Source organism: Halichoeres trimaculatus, unplaced genomic scaffold (genome assembly GCF_033239565.1).
Source record: "Halichoeres trimaculatus isolate MK-OKI-2021-1 unplaced genomic scaffold, fHalTri1.1 fHalTri1_scaffold_20, whole genome shotgun sequence".
NCBI classification, from domain to species: Eukaryota; Metazoa; Chordata; class Actinopteri; order Labriformes; family Labridae; genus Halichoeres; species Halichoeres trimaculatus.
Window position 1 is genome coordinate 15,519,472 of NW_027437198.1, and position 17,298 is coordinate 15,536,769.

At 40.6% G+C, this 17,298-nt stretch overlaps 2 protein-coding genes across 2 annotated transcripts; both read right to left on the reverse strand.

The window, feature by feature from the left end:
• Positions 1-995: 995 nt before the first annotated feature.
• On the reverse strand, positions 996-7,139 carry LOC141809907 (homeobox protein Dlx3b-like). The gene is made up of 3 exons (XM_074697147.1): positions 6,788-7,139; positions 4,888-5,072; positions 996-1,430 (listed from the first exon to the last, which is right to left on the reverse strand). Exons 1-3 carry the CDS (start codon positions 7,137-7,139, stop codon positions 996-998), a joined length of 972 nt encoding a protein of 323 aa, XP_074553248.1.
• A 1,717-nt stretch (positions 7,140-8,856) lies between these two features.
• LOC141810063 (26S proteasome non-ATPase regulatory subunit 11A) lies at positions 8,857-17,227 on the reverse strand. Its single transcript, XM_074697382.1, has 13 exons — positions 17,034-17,227; positions 16,193-16,294; positions 13,720-13,916; positions 13,122-13,179; positions 12,846-13,040; positions 12,586-12,730; positions 12,279-12,339; positions 11,985-12,047; positions 11,688-11,813; positions 11,560-11,595; positions 11,425-11,476; positions 11,115-11,258; positions 8,857-10,039 (listed from the first exon to the last, which is right to left on the reverse strand). The coding sequence occupies exons 1-12, from the start codon at positions 17,122-17,124 to the stop codon at positions 11,116-11,118; spliced, it is 1,269 nt and encodes a 422-aa protein (XP_074553483.1). The 5' UTR covers positions 17,125-17,227; the 3' UTR covers positions 8,857-10,039; position 11,115.
• Between the last annotated feature and the right edge of the window lie 71 nt (positions 17,228-17,298).

A 17,298-nucleotide genomic window follows, 5' to 3' on the forward strand; every position in this document is an offset into this window, starting at 1 on the left:
ATGCGCAATTGAGACACTAAAATCCAACAAATAAAAAGAAGATAGAATCGCTTGGTGTTGTCCTCCAAGCTGGAACTGCTGCAGACACCTAAAATAGTAATCAAAGGCATCAACAGGTCCATCGTATCTTCCAACTCATCATGAACTGTTTTTGAAAAAAAGAGCTCAAAGAATAGAATACAGCACATTTTTTTCCAAAAAATCTGGAGCCTACTTTACCCACAATGCAACTTGACAGTTTGGTCAGACATCTTGCAGGTTGCAGCGACTGTAGCTCCTCACTGATGAGTCAGGTCTTGCACTTTTATCCCGCTCCAGCAACCTACTTTCTTTCTAAGCCCCAACCAATGCTGAGTCAGTGACATCACTTAAGGTGTTTTTTCTCTCACCAACTCAAAGAAGTCTTCCATGGAAGAAGAAGCTGCAGGAAACATGCTGCTGTTTTAAACCCTGGCTCACTACAGTGTCTCTCCTCAGTTTTCCTCTTGTGACCTTTTAGTCCATTCACAGTTCACCTCACCCTCCAACCATCCAGCTTCCTGGTCATTCAAAGCCTACTGTACCTTTCAGGTGGACTCAAACCTACCTCAAGACCTGGAAGTATTTCAGTAGTAACAAGTTTGGGATGCTGCATCCAATGGCAGGATTTAATTAATGCATGTTTCTCAGCATCAAATACTTAAAAAACTTTAGAAATATTTAGTTTTAATCCATTATCTGTGGTTTTAAATAAATTCTAAGTATCAGTCTTTACACTGCAGAGGCCGCACCAGTCACCTGTGCATGAGTTCATAAACTCCAGGTCTGATGAGAGCAGGCTAACTGGGGCTAGCATTTGTTGCCAATCCACATTTACTACAGAGAAACTTGTTTTACAACACGCATGTTCAGGATTTATAGCTATGACTGGCGTCTCTGTCACAACAAAGCTATAAATTATCCTCCCAGACTTTTAGCAAAAGTCTTCTTGAAAACTCTTCTTCAGAGTTAATGTTTCAGTGAACAGCTCCGAGACTTTGAGTGCTTGACGCTGCCCCTGATGGCGTGTAGTGCACCGGTCCCGACTGTTGAAGACCCAAATGTTCACCTTGTTGCTGGTACCAGTTCTGGTGTGTGAACTCGCCCATACACGCAGGCGAGGATTCCAACGGCGGATGAAAGTGACCCTGTCCCCTGATGGAAGGATCCATTGCTGCAGTGTTGCTGCCGCCGCTGTTTGTGTTAGTGCCGTTGCTGCTGCTGGTGTTGTTGTTGTTGTTATTGTTGTTACTGTTGTTGCTGTCCCACACAGCTGGAGATGGAGGAGAGTTGCAGGCCATGGAGTCACTGGCGTCTGGACTATGTTCCAGAGGAATATCTCCTAAGGGAAATTCTCCGTTCTTGTAGAGCTTCTTGAATTTGGAGCGACGGTTCTGGAACCAAATTTTGACCTGAAAGGAAGAGGACCAAATGTTTAGGAACCTTGAAGAATAAATATTAAAAGATAACAAGTGAAATGTCCAATAATGAATAATAAAATGCGACAAATCAAAAAAAAGGAAAAGCATAGATGACATAATGGTCAGATCTTCAGTGACTGTATTTTGAACCTGTTATAAAGTAAGACAGAGCTCACTCACAAATCATATAGATTGTATGGCTTATATCTTTATGATTGTTTAAAGGTGGAGTCTGCAGAAGTTTCCTAAAAAAATAAAATCATTTTTTACGGGAATAATCCTGCTCAATCATCTCTTATGGGCATCTACACATGTGTTTCAGTGTCTGTGTCTGCCTCAACCCCCACCTCTGCCTGTAAGTTGATATTTTGTTTTTATCGAGATGTTTCTGGGTGGAGAGTAAACGTGGTTACAACAGTCAATCACAGCACCCAGTGCGCAAGCGACTGTCGATGATTGCGAGTGAAAGCAAATCAGAGCAGCTACGACAATGGACATAGCACAGAGGTAGAAAAACACAACCAAGGTGAAACGTAAAGCCAAACAGGTAAAGCATTTTTTCCTAAATGAGGGTGAAGCTTGGCTCGACTGTCACTCGGGAGTAGCACAAGATGAAAAGTGACAAGTGTTGGTTGGTATGTGCCAAATACCCATGATTAGCTTGTGCTAACATGCCAAGTCAGCTACACGGCTCTCGAGTCTCTCCCACGTAGAAACACGATGCTACAGGTGGTTGCTCGGCTAGTGAGTCCACTTGCGTAGTCAGGGTTGGGTGCAATGGGTATGTGCGGCTGCTGGCACTTACTGAGACCCTGCCTTTAAAGAGGGGGTATCGCATTTTTTTTCACTCTTTTTCCAACACTGGTATTTTAAAAAACCCTTATACCAGCCTCTGTCATTTAGTTGCTGTCCCTTCAAGGGTCACAAACCCCCTTCTTTTTTACTGGCCAACCCTCTGGAGGCCTGTCAAAAACAAAGCTATGCACAGACCTTGGAGTTTGAGGCCTCAAACGTGCCAGGAGGTAGTTATGAGACAATAACCTCGTCATTTTAGCATGTCTTGTGATATTGATCTATATTCAGAATGGGACTGAGCAGTTCAGAGACAGATTCAGGTATTTCTACAACATATGAATATGTAGCTATGATACGATGGAAGTATAATAACCCCTCTTTAATATTAAAATTCAGTCTTAACAAACGGCTCTGTCAGCAGCAGTAGTAGGGCTTGGATTTAAGATGTATTTGACTAACTCAGTTCACACTAACAGTAAATGCACAGGTAAAGCTTGCGTACGCCTTCTGCTTAGCACAGAGCAGTTTAAATTAGCAGTTCGCTTGTAAACACAATGAGGCATTAAGTATTTATCTCATTTATCTAATTTACAGGGGTTAACAGGAACAAGAAAAGCTTAAAGAAAGTTACTTTTGGTCATGTTTTGATAGCAGTGGCTGGAAAAATAAATAGCTAACAGGGTGCTGGTACAATGATGATCTTTTTTTTTTTTTTACCTGATTTTCTAAATCTCAGGTAGAGGGATTAAGTCATGTGAAGTTGTCAGTCATCCTCTAAATGTTTTTGTTACGCCAAATGAGGCAAAAGTCAGAGGGTTAAAAATGTTTATTCAATAAAGAAGTTAACAAGTAAGCAATCCTTCACTTCATTATAACAAAAGAAGGTATAAGAATTATAGTGGTTAGGGTAATAATGAGACATTATTTAGAACTCTACAACATGTAATCTAATGTTTCTATGGGAGCTATTGAGATGCTTTAAAACCAAGAGGGCATCAATCACATGTTTCTGTGCCTGCTATTGTACTCTGCCTTTGTTTTCTTAAAGCTTTTGAGTTTATCCCAAACACAATATTGAGCTAAGCATTAAAGCAGCAGAGATAAATCAACCCAGGCCGCAGGTTTTGTCTTCTATCACTCAAGCGGAGACAAATAATGTGCTGGTAAATCGTTTGGAGGGAGGAGTGTGTCTGTATAAACCAGACTGACACGGCAGTAAGTCTCACAACGATCACTTCAAACTCTCTTTACTGGTTTGTGTTCTGTTTTATTTTACTCCTAGTTTGTTGTCTTTATTTTATTTTTTGGTTTGTTTTTACTCTTGAGAAACATGATATTTGTTATTTAATATTCTCACCTGTAGCCTTTTGATTTTTTTTTTTCCGTCTAATGTTCATACATTTATATTATTGAAGTTGTTTTGATAATTAAATATTCATAATCAATGGCAAAATTTAGTGACAAATTAAAAACTTCCCTTTCTCTTTGCAAAAATTTGCACTGTTACTTATTTTCGTTTCTATTGACTACATCTCAAAAAGCAAGTTCTGCATAGACTAAATAAATATATGAATAAATAAATAAACCAAATAAATTTCCTATGGTTTCAAAATTTTTACATTACTTACTTTTAATCTATTAATTGTAGTAGTTGAGACATAAGTCAATACAAATTATTTAAACTTGGGATATAAGGGTTATATTGGTGTAAAGCAAATAATAATATTTCAAAAAACTTACACTACAGTTTGTAAAAATATAAGGATATGTTTTGGCAGACTTGCACAATGGTGGGTTAAAGGGTTAATGCCCGCCCAAATACTTTTACAGACATTTTGATTGGTATCAATGTTAAAATAATGGATGACACTTAAAAGATAATGGATAGATGCCCATGTCATGCTGTGTCAAATCTTTACACGTTATCTTGGCGCACACTCCATGATTAACTATTAACTCTAATGACAAACCCTCCTTCTCAGCTTAAACTTGAGATCAAAACACTGAATGCCTTTAAGCTCACAACACTTCATCTTTATGTTTTCAAACTCAAAGTGACTTGATACTGTAAACCCTCCAGAGTGTCAGCTTTAACAGACAGTTTTACTGCTCTGTGTGCTTCTCCTGTAACAGAAGCTCTCACTCAACCTCACATACACAGCAAATGGAAGTACAGTATTTGTATCCTACACTGCAAAAAAACTGAAAGCTAATCAAGTGTTTTTGTCTGATTTTTAGTAAAAAGTGTCTTCTTAAACTTAATATGAGCCACATTAACCCTACAGGTGCAGAAAAAATGTCTTATTCCGAGATATTAAAAGAAATTACTGAAGCCTGGGGTGAGAAAAATCTGCTCGTCAAGTTTCTTGAAGTATGAAAAATGTCTTAATACAACAAACTAAACTTAATGTTTCTGACCATGATAGAAGATTTTTCTTACTCTTGGTCAGCAAATCAGGCATCATTTTTGTCTTTCAGTATGTTTAAATAACATGTTTTTCTGGACCTCTGGAGACTCTTTAATTGTAAGACGTCATTTCTTACTAAAGACAGGTCAAACAGTAGCTTAGTTTGTGGTACCAGCTGTTTGCAGAATAAGAGGTAGATTTTTCAGCACTGTTTTATTTTCTTTTGTACTGAGTTGCAGTCTCACCTGTGTCTGTGTGAGTCCCAGCTGCGCAGCCAGCTCGGCACGCTCAGGAAGTGCCAGGTACTGTGCTGACTGGAATCTACGCTGCAGGACAGCCAGCTGGTAGCTCGAGTAGATGGTGCGGGGCTTTCGTACTTTCTTGGGCTTCCCGTTAACCATCCGGACCTCCACCAGTGGTTCCTCTTTTACTGTGGGTTGGAAAAAAGCATTTTAAAGATTCATCCGAGGAAACTTTTGTTTCACAATAAAAGCATGTTCTGTTTTTTTCTGTTTATTTGTTTGCTTTTTTTTTTGACAGGGCAGTTTGGGCCGATAAGCTGTTGCACCAAAATGGCCACTTGCTGCTGCAACCCTGAAATTTCAAAGAAATTCCGCCAGCTCAGTGAACTTATAATTTTGGTCTGAGTGTCTCCCACAGCCGAGGAGAGAGACTGAGATTTATAAGCCCTTTTCATGTAGCCTGGAGGCCCTCTTGTATACATCACTCCTCCTTTGTGCTGTTATTCTTGTATCCTTTTTCTAAAACCTACTTTTAGAAATGAAAAAAATGTATGATTGTTTGCTTTTATCATTAAAGGTAGAAAATATCACAATAAATTCAGATCTTTTAAATGTTTTTCTATTTTTTTTTGTATTAATGATTTTTATCACCCACTTACACTTCCATGTGTAAAAAATCAAGTCTTACTGATATCACCTAATATCACCACAGCAATAACATTATTCCATCCCTTTTTTGTGCATCTATAAAACTATTGATTTATTAATTGATTTATTAGGGTGTGGCCCCAGGCCTTACATGTTTAGGGGCCGTCTTCAGTGATTCAAGAGCTGACTAGGCTGACTGACATGTCGTGACACCTGATGTACGTGGCTGACGGCCAAAGTCCCCTAGGGCCATTTCCCAGAGTAAACTCCTAACTGGAATGTCAGAAGACAGAACACCAGTCCATCTAGTTTGTTTGTCCTCTGTTTGCGAACACATACAATCAACACACAACAAGTTTTTGTTTATTAATGGTAAACTGGAAGGACACTGGTGACCTCACTATCCCTGAAAGGAAAATCACCTTTTATCCCCTATTTTTACTTATTCACTTTTTTGAGTATGTTTTTTAAAATCAAATTTGATAAACAGCTAATAAACAGCAAATTTATATCAGGGCAGGTTGATGGGATTGTCTCCAGAGTGCAAACTGAATGAATTTGGCAAAGTCAAGGCCATGTCCGTTCCATTTAAAGGCCTCTATCTATCCTTACCTCCATGTCCTGAAGCAGTTAACAGATAAGAGAAAGTGATAAAAAATGGTAATTTAGCTCTTCCTCTTTCTAAAAGTTTGGCTTTGTTCCTTTTAACTTAATTCTAAAAAGGCTGCTCAAATCTGTGACACAAAAAAAAACTTTAAGAGCAAGCTAATTTTTCTTCTTTTAACTCAGACCACTGTTATATAAAAGCCCCTATCTTAATCTTAATGCTTATTTAATATCTGTGATGGTTACAACGTTGTGGATGCAGATTTAGAACAAATGTTATTTATGTAAAAGTTATTTCACTTTCCCCTCTATGTTCTAAATTGTGAGGTTTCCATCTTATGATAATCCAACCAATAATATCTGTTGTTTAGTATTTGATGGTCTCTTTAAAATAAAGTTAAAGTTCAATCTATAGACGGTTAAAGTTTTTCTTGTGCGTAAAACTTGTGCGCACTAATCAGGTTTAAAAGGCTTGACGTTAGCATTCGCCACACATCATCCTCAGGTGGTCAGGGTGGTTTTGGTCGTCCATAAGATGGAGAGCTATGTGTCAGAGAGAAATTCTTCGTTTTGTATTTTTTGTGATGAAATATGAATTCAAATTCATGCACCAAACTTTTTTTTAAACCAGTTTTATGGGAGAACTTACCTCCTTCCTGCAGCGTGGACTGCACCTCTCTGCTGAAGGCACCGTGCTCTCTGTAGGCTGCATGAGGGTACGGGTATTCTGCCTTGCCAACAGGGTACGCACCGCCTGGGCCCATCCCGTTCAGGTTATAATGGTGGTACGCGTATGGATTCATGTGTTGGGCTGAGTACGGCTGTTGCGCCTGGTAGAAGTCCTGTGGGCCGTGAAGCGCACTCTGGCCGCTGTAGAAGCCCATGTCTGTGGATGAAGACTCTGGCAGAGTTGGTGAATCCTTGGTGGCTGAGATGGAGCTCCCAACTACGGGGAGGGGAGGTTTCTTCTCCTCGAAGACAGGTGAGGATTGCCCGTTCATTTCCCAGCGTTTTTTGGTTGTTGTTTTGCCCAAAACTGTTACCAAGGAGTGTTCAGAAGTCCTTACCGTCTGGAGCTGGCGTTCCCAAACTCCCTTGACGCAGCAGCCGGGCTGTCCACCGTGGCGGCGCCCAACCCAACTAGAGCTCGTAATTACAGGGCGCGCCGAGCTGAGCCAAGGCGGGCAGGACAGAGGGAAGTGGATGTCTCCTTCTCATTGGCTCGCCCGCTCGCTCCCTGCTTCTGCCCTGAGGCCAAGACAGCGCTGACTGTCGCCTGTCTGGCTCCCTTCTCCTCCCCACAGAAACCTCCAGTAAGCCTCTCCTCGGGCCCGCAGCACGGCGCATAAACAATTGGCAAGCCTGTAAAGTCATCCAACTAACTAACATTTACCTCCTCAAATCTTAGACAACAAACAAGTTTCTCAACAGAGTAGGTGGAGATTTACCTAACAGACCACGCATAATGGTGTTGTGATAAGGAGTGTTTACGCATTAGCTTTACGGCGCAGCCTCCCACTCAGATGTAGATTCAGAGCCAGGTGCTGCTGTTGACTCTTGTTGGGGTTATTTACAGTAAATCAAGGCTTATTTAGAAAGAAAAAAGAGGGGGTTTCCCCATTTACATGCTTTGACTTTGCCCCCAGGCTTCTCCCATGCCTCAAGGAGGAGAAACAACCCCCATAAAGAACGATCAACTTTTGGTGTTGGGACTTTAACACTCCAATAGAGCTAAGGGTCATTTCCTGCTGTCCACTTCAGGTTATCAAGGTACAATTATTTTTTTTATAAAATGCTAAAGTTGGAAATCTCTGAAAACTACTTCTTAAACACGCAGGTGAAGTCCAGTGACCCTGGAAATTTTCAGTTTAATCCAACACCTTGATAAATTGACCACCAGATGTCGCTGTTGGGACTAATCGTCAGGTGGATTAATTACTCAAGAATTTGTAAACACTGATTTAACAGAGCACAAATATGTGACGGGATACCCTTTTGAGAGCCAAAACATTTCCTAGACTACTCTCTTAGAGTCCAAAATGGCACCAGTTTTCTCTTGAGAGCCAGACTTGTGCTTAAGGGCCTTCATGTGAGCCCAAATGGTGCTTATGTGCCCTCTTGGGAGCCAAAACATGTGTCAGGATGCCCTTTTGAGCCAAAATGTGCTACAGTGCCCTCCCTCCTAGGATCTAAAACTTGTGCTTAAACGTCTTCTTGGGAGCTAAAACCGGTGCTTAAGTCCTCTTTTTAGAGCCAAAACATGAGCTTTATTTACTCTGCGCACTAGAGTGCCCTTGACACTAAAACTTGGTAACCTTTTGGGTAGCGAGGATGTGTTGTACACCTTTCTCTTTCTTTTTGCCCTGCTCTCAAAACAGTCTGTGCACACCCCTGTTCATTTTGCATCTTAATTATTGAGTGACAGCTTTGCTTTTTAATCACTAATCTGTGCACAGTATGTTTAGCACTGAGTTTTTTGACAATTCCATATTTATGCATTCATTCAACTGTAGCAATTTTTATGTGTTGGATAGTGAGGCTAAACTATTTCCAGAAACAAAAAATGCTAGTCTCAACAGCTAACTTCAATAAATGGAAGTACAACTTGAGAAAAAATACTATTCTAAAAAAAAGAAAAAAAAAATATGATGCAGAAAAAGGTCCAAGAGTAGCGAAAATATTTCAGTTCACAAAATCCAACAAACAGTACACTTGCAGGTTTAATTCTTTTTTATTAGCGTTTGTCTTTCTCTATGTCATATATGGTAACCCCCGAGTCCTTGCAAAATTGAGTTCCCAGAAATTTACAACTTGATTTTCTTATGTGAAACCCACAAATTCTGCACAACAAACCATCACATCTCAAAATGCAGAGTTCTGTCCTCAGCCACGTCGAGCATCAAAAGCACTTTGTGTGACTGACCAAGCTCAGAGCAAAAATGTTCATTCTGTTCTTAACCCATTATAAAAAAAGGGGACAGTGTGAATACATCAGGCGAACAGAGGCGCTTGGCTTTGTTATTTACAAACAGGAAGAAGGAGTGCAGGGGGGAGGAGCAGGGGGGTGGAGCAGACCCCAGTGTGGTGATAAACATCCTCCTTTCCTTGTAGCATGGTCCCGAGCGGACGATTCCCTGTATGGTCCACGAACCCCAGAATGCCTTGTGAGTGAGTTGTACCACTCAGGGGGAAGAAATGAAGGGGGAAAGGTCTGAGTGAGGAGAAGGCAAGGGGCTGTTCTCACAGCCTCTTTTTAAAACCATTCTTCAGGTGACTCGTTGGGTGATTCTTCAAAACCGCAGAAAAATGAAGAAATTCAAACATTCAGTTCCAGGGCTGGTTGGCAAACTGAACAGTGAGAGACAAAGACCAACCAACCCACGTTTACACCCGGTTACACTCTGAGAACAGACCAAGCAAGATTTTTTATATATAATACATGTATGTATAAGTATTGTATATGCATTTATTGTTATTTTACAAGATTCCCTGATGGCCAGCGCAGAGAGAAACAGGAAAAAAAGGACAGGGAGGCTCGTCCATTTTTAGATACAGTAGAAACCAGTGGTAGGAGGAGAGAGGAGGGGCACAGTGCCTGGATTTGTCCACGCTGTGTCGGATCAACCCCAGTCAGATTAGAAGGAGACGGAAAGGAGGGAGAGAGTAAGTGTGAGGGAGGACCAGGAGGAGCAGCACGTCTACCCAGGCAGTTTGTTGTTCTGTTGGGTTATCTTCACTTATCAGCTGGTTGGTTTGTTTGTTTGCTTGCTTGCTGGGTCGTTGAATGTTTGTAATCTCCTCATCCTCCTTCCCTCGTCCCTCCCGGGTTGAACTGATTGATCAACAGAGGTCTGACTGGCCCACGCCTCTCCAGACAGAAGGAGCAATGGTTTCATTCTCTCTGAGGGAAAAAAAGACAAAACGCAGAAAACATTCAGTGAATTGATGCCTGAGTTGTATAAGATGTTAAAGGGATGAGGCTGGTGACAAGATGATTAATGTTGTATGTAAGGGGCTGTGTGATTGCACATTTTTTAAAGAGGGGGGTTATATCAACAAAACAAAAATGGGAATGCAAATCCTTTTTGACATTTAAAATTATTTTTTATCTTTATGCTATGTTAGAAAAAAAGCTATAGTGTTTTGCTTACAAATTAATGCAGAGCTACGAAGAAAATGGAATTTTCTGCCTGTATGCAAAGGAAAACGTTTTAGACATTTTGAACTCTGGGAAAAAAACAGGCTTTGGAAAAACTTGGTTGAAGGTCTCTTTCAAATAAAATAGTAGTGTTTACCAAGTTCTCCTCATGTTTGGGAAATAAAAAGTCAAACTTAAATTATCTATCTGCTGCACTATGTCACTGAACACGAGGAAAATAAATGCTTGCAAAATATCTGATTAAAATACTACTTCTACCTGCTTAATGTGAGTTTTTCTCCTGAACCTCAGCGCAAAGTGTATGCACATCAGGGCTGCAACACGTCACCTTCATCTTCATACAGGATTGTAAAGCTGTCAGAGTGAGCTGTCAAGTGATGCTTGGTTTTGACATAGGTCAGAAGACCTGCTTACATGTGTATGGACCCCAGAGCTGCAGGTTGCTGGCCAAGCTGATTCTTCTGATATATTTATGACAGGTGTTGACAACCAGAAACATAAACCTCACCAGCCTCATCTATTTTATGTATTATTTTTTTTTAAGTAAAATCATAACTGATAATTTGATAATTCAAGCATAATATCCATCCATTAGTGTTTAAACACAACAAGTGAAGAGACTGTATTGCCATAGCTGAAACCAATATATCTGAGAACTTGAGATAAATCCAGAGAAGTCTCTGCATTAACAGCAGTTATTTTGATGTATGTCATTGATTACACTTCACTGTTACTGTTTCCTTTCAGTAGAGTCGTAACAAACTGCAATGCACACCAGCTGTAAATATGAAACATCCTCAGTTCTTCCAGGCCTCACCTTATGTAAGCTTCTTGGCTTTGTTGTAGAGCGAGTCGACCACTTTGCTCATGTTCTGAATGGTCTCCAGGGCCGCCTCGTAAGTCTTGTCCACCACAGGCTCCTCAAAAACTATCAGCACTCCTTCACCTTGGTCCAAAATACCTGTATCCAGGACAGGAAAGAAAAACACAGAGGAGGAGGAGGAAGAAAAGTTATTAGAAGGTGATGGCAACAGTTATAGAAAACAAAAAGGGAACACTAATATTTGGGGATACTCATATTTTCCAATATCTTAAAACTGAGTGTAAACAAGGATTTCAGACAGTACCATGAAACTTCTTGTCCAGGATCATCTGTGATAATTTCCTCTCCACATCTCCCTGAAAAGAAACACACACTTAGACTCAGGAATGACTGAAGTGAAAGTTTTAAAGTAAACATTATAACGTGGATCAATCCTTACCTTCGAGAGTTTGATGAGGGATGAAATGTGTGCTATCTGTTGAAGAAGAACAAGGAAACTTAAATCAGCATAATCTAAGTAGGTTTATTTAACAACACAAAATCTGGTTTGGAGTTTGAAAAGCTCACCTGGACTCTGGAGAACGGTTCGATGACCCTGATAAGGTTCTGCTCCAGCAGGTTATCGTACAGCTTGGTCAGATGGGTGCTGATGATGGGGTCATCCCTCAGCTCTGCTTTGTATTCTGTTAGTGCCTGAATATTTCCACGACACAAAAAAGGGGCGTAAAATTAGAGTTGGGAGAAATCTTTACCAAAGTAAGATATTTAAAACAACAATGTGTTTGAGTCGCAGCTGTGTGTTGATGTTCAGATATATAGGGAGCAGCCTCAATTAAATCAACACTGTTTCAGATTGAGACGTACCTGTTCGAAGTCTGCGAGCGACCGATTCTTGCTGGCAAGTGCGACACATTTCAGAGAATCTGTCTATAGAAAAATGGAACAAACAGGTTATAGAGAAAAGACATCAACTGACAACATTTGGGATATTTTGAGCTGTTTATCCCATGAAGCTACTAGTGTGGTAACAGATCAACAATACAAAGCCTAAAAATATGCAATACCCCCTCTTTAATAGAACAGCTGTACCATGGTAGTTAAACTATAACTGTGAAACACTAAAGAGAAAAGGACAGTCAGTTCAATTTGAACTCATACCTGTCTTCCAGCATATCGCAGAGCTAGTTTGCCACTGATGAGAGCCTGCACATCCTCCGGGCTGATAAAGGAACAACACACATCACAAACTCTCTCAGTTCTCTTCCAATGAAAATGTTTAGCCTTGAGTTTGGCATCATAAATACTCTGACCACATCAATATTCAGCTCAGGTCGGTATGTCAAGAAAGAATCTTTATCAGGATGATGATCTTTTCTTTCAGTTAAGTAGAACAAGTACAGGCCCTGAAGAAAGCTTCACAAAGTCAGGACTGGAGTTAAAGTGTTCTGATGAGTCTGAAACTCACAGGTTGAGCATGATTTTGCAGAGCAGCATGTATTTGAGGGCTGTGATGGCTCGAGGGCTGTCGATGGAATCGTAGCCCTCAAACGCCTCATAGAAGTAAGAGTACGCCGTCTTCCAGTCCTTTTCTTCTGCTGCGTGGATGATCCCTACAAAAAACAAAAACAAAAACAAAAAAACTGAAAACACACCTCAGGTCAACTAGCACCAACACCTGTCTGAGAATTAAAAATGCAACAGAGGCATGCCTATCCTGCTTAATACCTGACTGCATGTCTAAAGCTGCTTGTAGTTTGGGCGGGCAGTAGATGGCGTTGGCGGTTGTTCTGGCAGATGTGAGTGCAGCACGGGCCTTGGGCAGGTTACTAAGTGCATGGTATGTTTTGCTCTCTAACAGCTGAACTTCCACCAATAAGGCTTTGTCGTCCATCTTCTTCAGCTCCTGCAGCAACTGGGAGCCTGCAGAAGAAATGAACTTTTACCAAAGAGTTTTTGACATGAGTTTTCTTTTGTCAGTGTTATTTCCAAAAGTTGACCTACCAAGTTGTAGTGCCTCCTGGTAGCATTTTGTATCGAAATACAGTGAGATGAGTCGAGCCTGATGAGAAGAGAGAGCAACAAGTCAGGGCAGCAGTCTACAGCTCCAACTCCAACCAACTGCACAGTCAGATTGTGTATTCGTCAAACATTCAGACAAATAACCAAACTTTACGACAGCTTAAACAAATTTAAATGTGACCAAAGTCAAAAACATCAAGTTAGTCATTGTCATTCGAGTTTCATTCTTTAAAAAGAAAATAGAAAAAAGGAAAAAAGCAAACTTATATGCTGACAAAAATCCTCCATCACCTTATCGATCAAGTCAATATCTGTGTAAACTGACATGAATCAGTGGTCTGTTGTACATTTTTCATTTCTACTGAATGTCTGATCAGAAGCAATACACATTCCTCGTTAAAGTAAAACATGACACCGGTGTAGGCTGCTACATTAGTTCAATGTGGCACTGAACTGAAAATAGAAACAAGAGGATTAAGCTGCGTATCAGGGGAATAAACCTGATTTGACTGACTAAGATCTGACTTACTCCTGCCGTACAACCACATCATTGTTTGTTTGGAAAGGCTCCAAGTCTCACCTCTAATGCCTGTCTGAGGAAAGTCCTCTTCTCAGCCTTGGCCCACTCTATGCACTCCAGGCAGAGCTCGACCTCTTGACCCGTGGCAGCCTCCATGTCCAGGAACAGGTCCAGCAGGGAGCGGACCAGCCGGGCGGCCTTGGCCTTGGAAATGGAGTTGAGGAACGGCCGTACATACTTCAGCAGGCCCCCGAGCTCTAAAGAGAGGATAAGAAAAAATTAAATCAGAAGGAAGTGTGCAAATAAAAGCACTCAATCTAAACATTTGCCATATAAAGACAGTTTCTAATTTTTTTATTTAAATTTTGAAAGCCACATTTTACTTAAGTTATCACAATACTAGATTTTGTAGCTTCGATATGCTGCTGCTGCAAAACAAACAATATCGTCACCTGTTTTGATACCACAGTAACTAAATAGATAAAGTTAAGTTATTTTACATTTTCCACAGGCACAGTGTTCTGAGGGCACAGTCACACTGGCCTTCCAAACCCCCGCAGCGCCGTTCCCCAGCTGGAGAGTATGGCCAGCAGTCAGACTTATCACACACGCATATGGCCCACCTATGTCATTGTGAAGCATCTGTTCACATGAAGCGGGATCTCATCAGAGTCAACACAATGAAACACAGAGAGTACTCCTACAACTTTAGGGACTTTTTGACTTATGTTTAGGGATTGTTTTTTTCACTGTAAAGAAAGCTAAGTCTATCCTGTACGGGAATTTATATGTTACTCTAATTGTGACGGTCTTATTTGTTCAAGAAACACACATTAAACAAGACAAAAAACATTTGATTTTGCCATAAATAAGAAATGTATTATTTTTTCAAACTCAAGACATTCAGTATTGAAATTTAGAAAAATAATTTCTTTAGATCACAGGAAATTTAACTGTACAATGCATTTTTAAACATAACCAAGTTGCATTTGATTATTTTAGAGCTACTGTAACAACCTGGTGACAGACACAGAGCTCTGCAGTGCAAATAAATGAAGTGCTACATTTTACTTAAGGAGCTTTACTTTTCAGATGGAAAATAATAATAATCCTAAATTAAACTTATCGGCTGTGCCTATCGGCAGAAATTATCATATCTGCCGATACCGATAAACGTGTTTTTAAGCTTTTATCAGCCAATACCACTATTGTGCCAATAATATCGTGCATCCCTACTTATGTTATGTTGTTTTGGTCTATCACAGCCCCTGCTAACACCCCTGCTATCGTTTAAAATGATTGTCGAGAGGTCCGCTCACAGCGATCATACGTCATGGATCATACGCACTGTTCGCATGCTTGTGCTTATGAATTAAGTGAATCGTGCTGAAGCCCACCTCTCCAAAGCGTGCCAAAGCAGAGACACTGGCAGTCACATGGTGCGGTTTGCCAGTGTGACCGAACCCTCAAACAAAAACAGTTACAGGAGGACTAAAAATTGACCTGTAGGCTCGCTGTCAGTAGAACTGAACAGTAACATAAAACAGATTTTTTTTCAACTGTTTACAATACTTAGACATAATATAAACTCCACATTATATTTATTATCCAGAGATGGGTTAAAATGGGGATTTAATTGATGTTAAAGGGAGCTAAAAAACAGAACTTGCTGATCCATGAACTTATTGTCAAATGTTCTACTTGTAAGAGTAACTACTGCATTTCTAAAATGTGAAGCAGGGACAGACTTCAAAGTGTACTCAAACTCTGACCTTCAATTGCTTACCGCCTTCTTTTCACAATGTTATAAAAGGGCAGAAAGATTTTTATTACAAGACCGTCAAAGCTTTTCAAGGCAGCCAAATTCTCCAGCAATGATCAGCGAAATAAATATATTATTGCTCCAGTTCTTCTGTGCCTCAATCTTTTGATTTTTACAGCAAAATTAAAAAGCCACTTTTATTTAGCACACATTTCAGTGTTTGTGGTTAAAAAAATGACTTCAGTTATGAACAAGAATGCTAGTGACATTAAAATAAATATTATCTGGCTTATAGTAGTGTGGAAATATCTGATTTTGATATCCTAAAAAGTGATTAATGTCATCTGAACTCACTTGCGATGCCGCTTTACAGGAAAATACTGATTTTAGCTGACACTGCATGCACAAACTGGGAGCAGTTCACTTAGTTTAGACGAGTTGAACTTATAGTATTTCCATCCAAGAGTAGCTCTCTCTCAACAGACAGAACTAGAACAGCCCAAACATGCACTTAACATATTTTTTTATTTCTAAAAGGCAACATTTTTTTTCATTTCCCTGACTGTTTTAAGGGATATCAAGCCATTACAGCCAAAAATAAATGACAAGCTGCATCATTGTGAATTTTATGTCATGACTCTTAGTCAATAAGTTGAAAATTAAACTGATGGGTGAATCAGAAAATAATCAGTGCATGCAGCTTGATTTGGAGTGTTGTATGTATGTCCACATCCAACAGTGGCTGTAAATATGAACATCATGTTCTGTTACCTGCAGCCTGTCCAGTCTTGGCCAGCAGCCCACCCAGCTCCAGGATGCTCTGCTCTTTAACACGCACAGCTTCTTCATCACTCTCCTGTATGTCCCGCTTCACTACAACACACACAAACGCACACACATATACATACGCACGTTGGTGATGATGTAATTAGGTCCGTATGAGCATGAATCACCGCTGTATACGAACTATACAAATGCTGATACTAAGCAGTTTGCTTCTGACTCTAGGGATTAGCATTACGTCAAGTTTTATCACGGATAGTTTGGATTGGATGGCAAGCCGCCAAGTGGTTAGCGTAGCCGGGAAATATCGAACCTGTCAAATAAAAATGTGACCATTCGTGTCAGTTACGCAAAAAAGCTTCAGAAATAAAGACGAGTAAAACTCGTTTATAAGAATAAAGACGAGTCAGTGACAAAGTTGGTGACGCTGACAGTGTCAACTCAGTTTCCCGGTGATTTCCTTGTCGGCCTGGCACTTGACAAGACGAAGCATAGCTGCTAACAACGCTGGCTGCATGCTAACACTAACTAGCCAGCTGTCACCTAAGTTCCTGTCAAACGAATGAGCCGGAGCTGCTAGCGTTAGCTCGTCTGATCAGCTTGCCGGCGTGTTGCTAACCGGCTAGCCCACTGCTGCTGACTCACTGTGCAAGCTAGGAGAAAAAACAGACGGCCAGCACTGGGCTAGCTAACGTAGCTTAGCTGCTAACAGGCTAACATAAGGATGGCTAGCTCAGCCGCTCCACAATAGATAACTGGCTGTACAGCTCCAGTGTCAGTCCACAATATGATTTATTTTCTAGGATCACATTATGCTCAGTATATTTACCTATTGAATGCAAGATATCGATAGAGGCATTCCGGTCTGTTCCAAGAAGAGACTGTGCTCTCTGAAACTCAGCCACTGCCGCGGCTGCCATCTTTCATCTGCCTGCCTCCACTACGCTTGGCCGGGGTGTTTTCCGGTCAGGGCGCTCACATGGTCGGAACAAATCTGCCCCCCATCGGGGAGGCTGAGAACACAACTGGACCTGAAGTGAAGGCTTGTACACGAATAAAGCTAGCTGTACACTGAGTAATACACGTTTTATTGG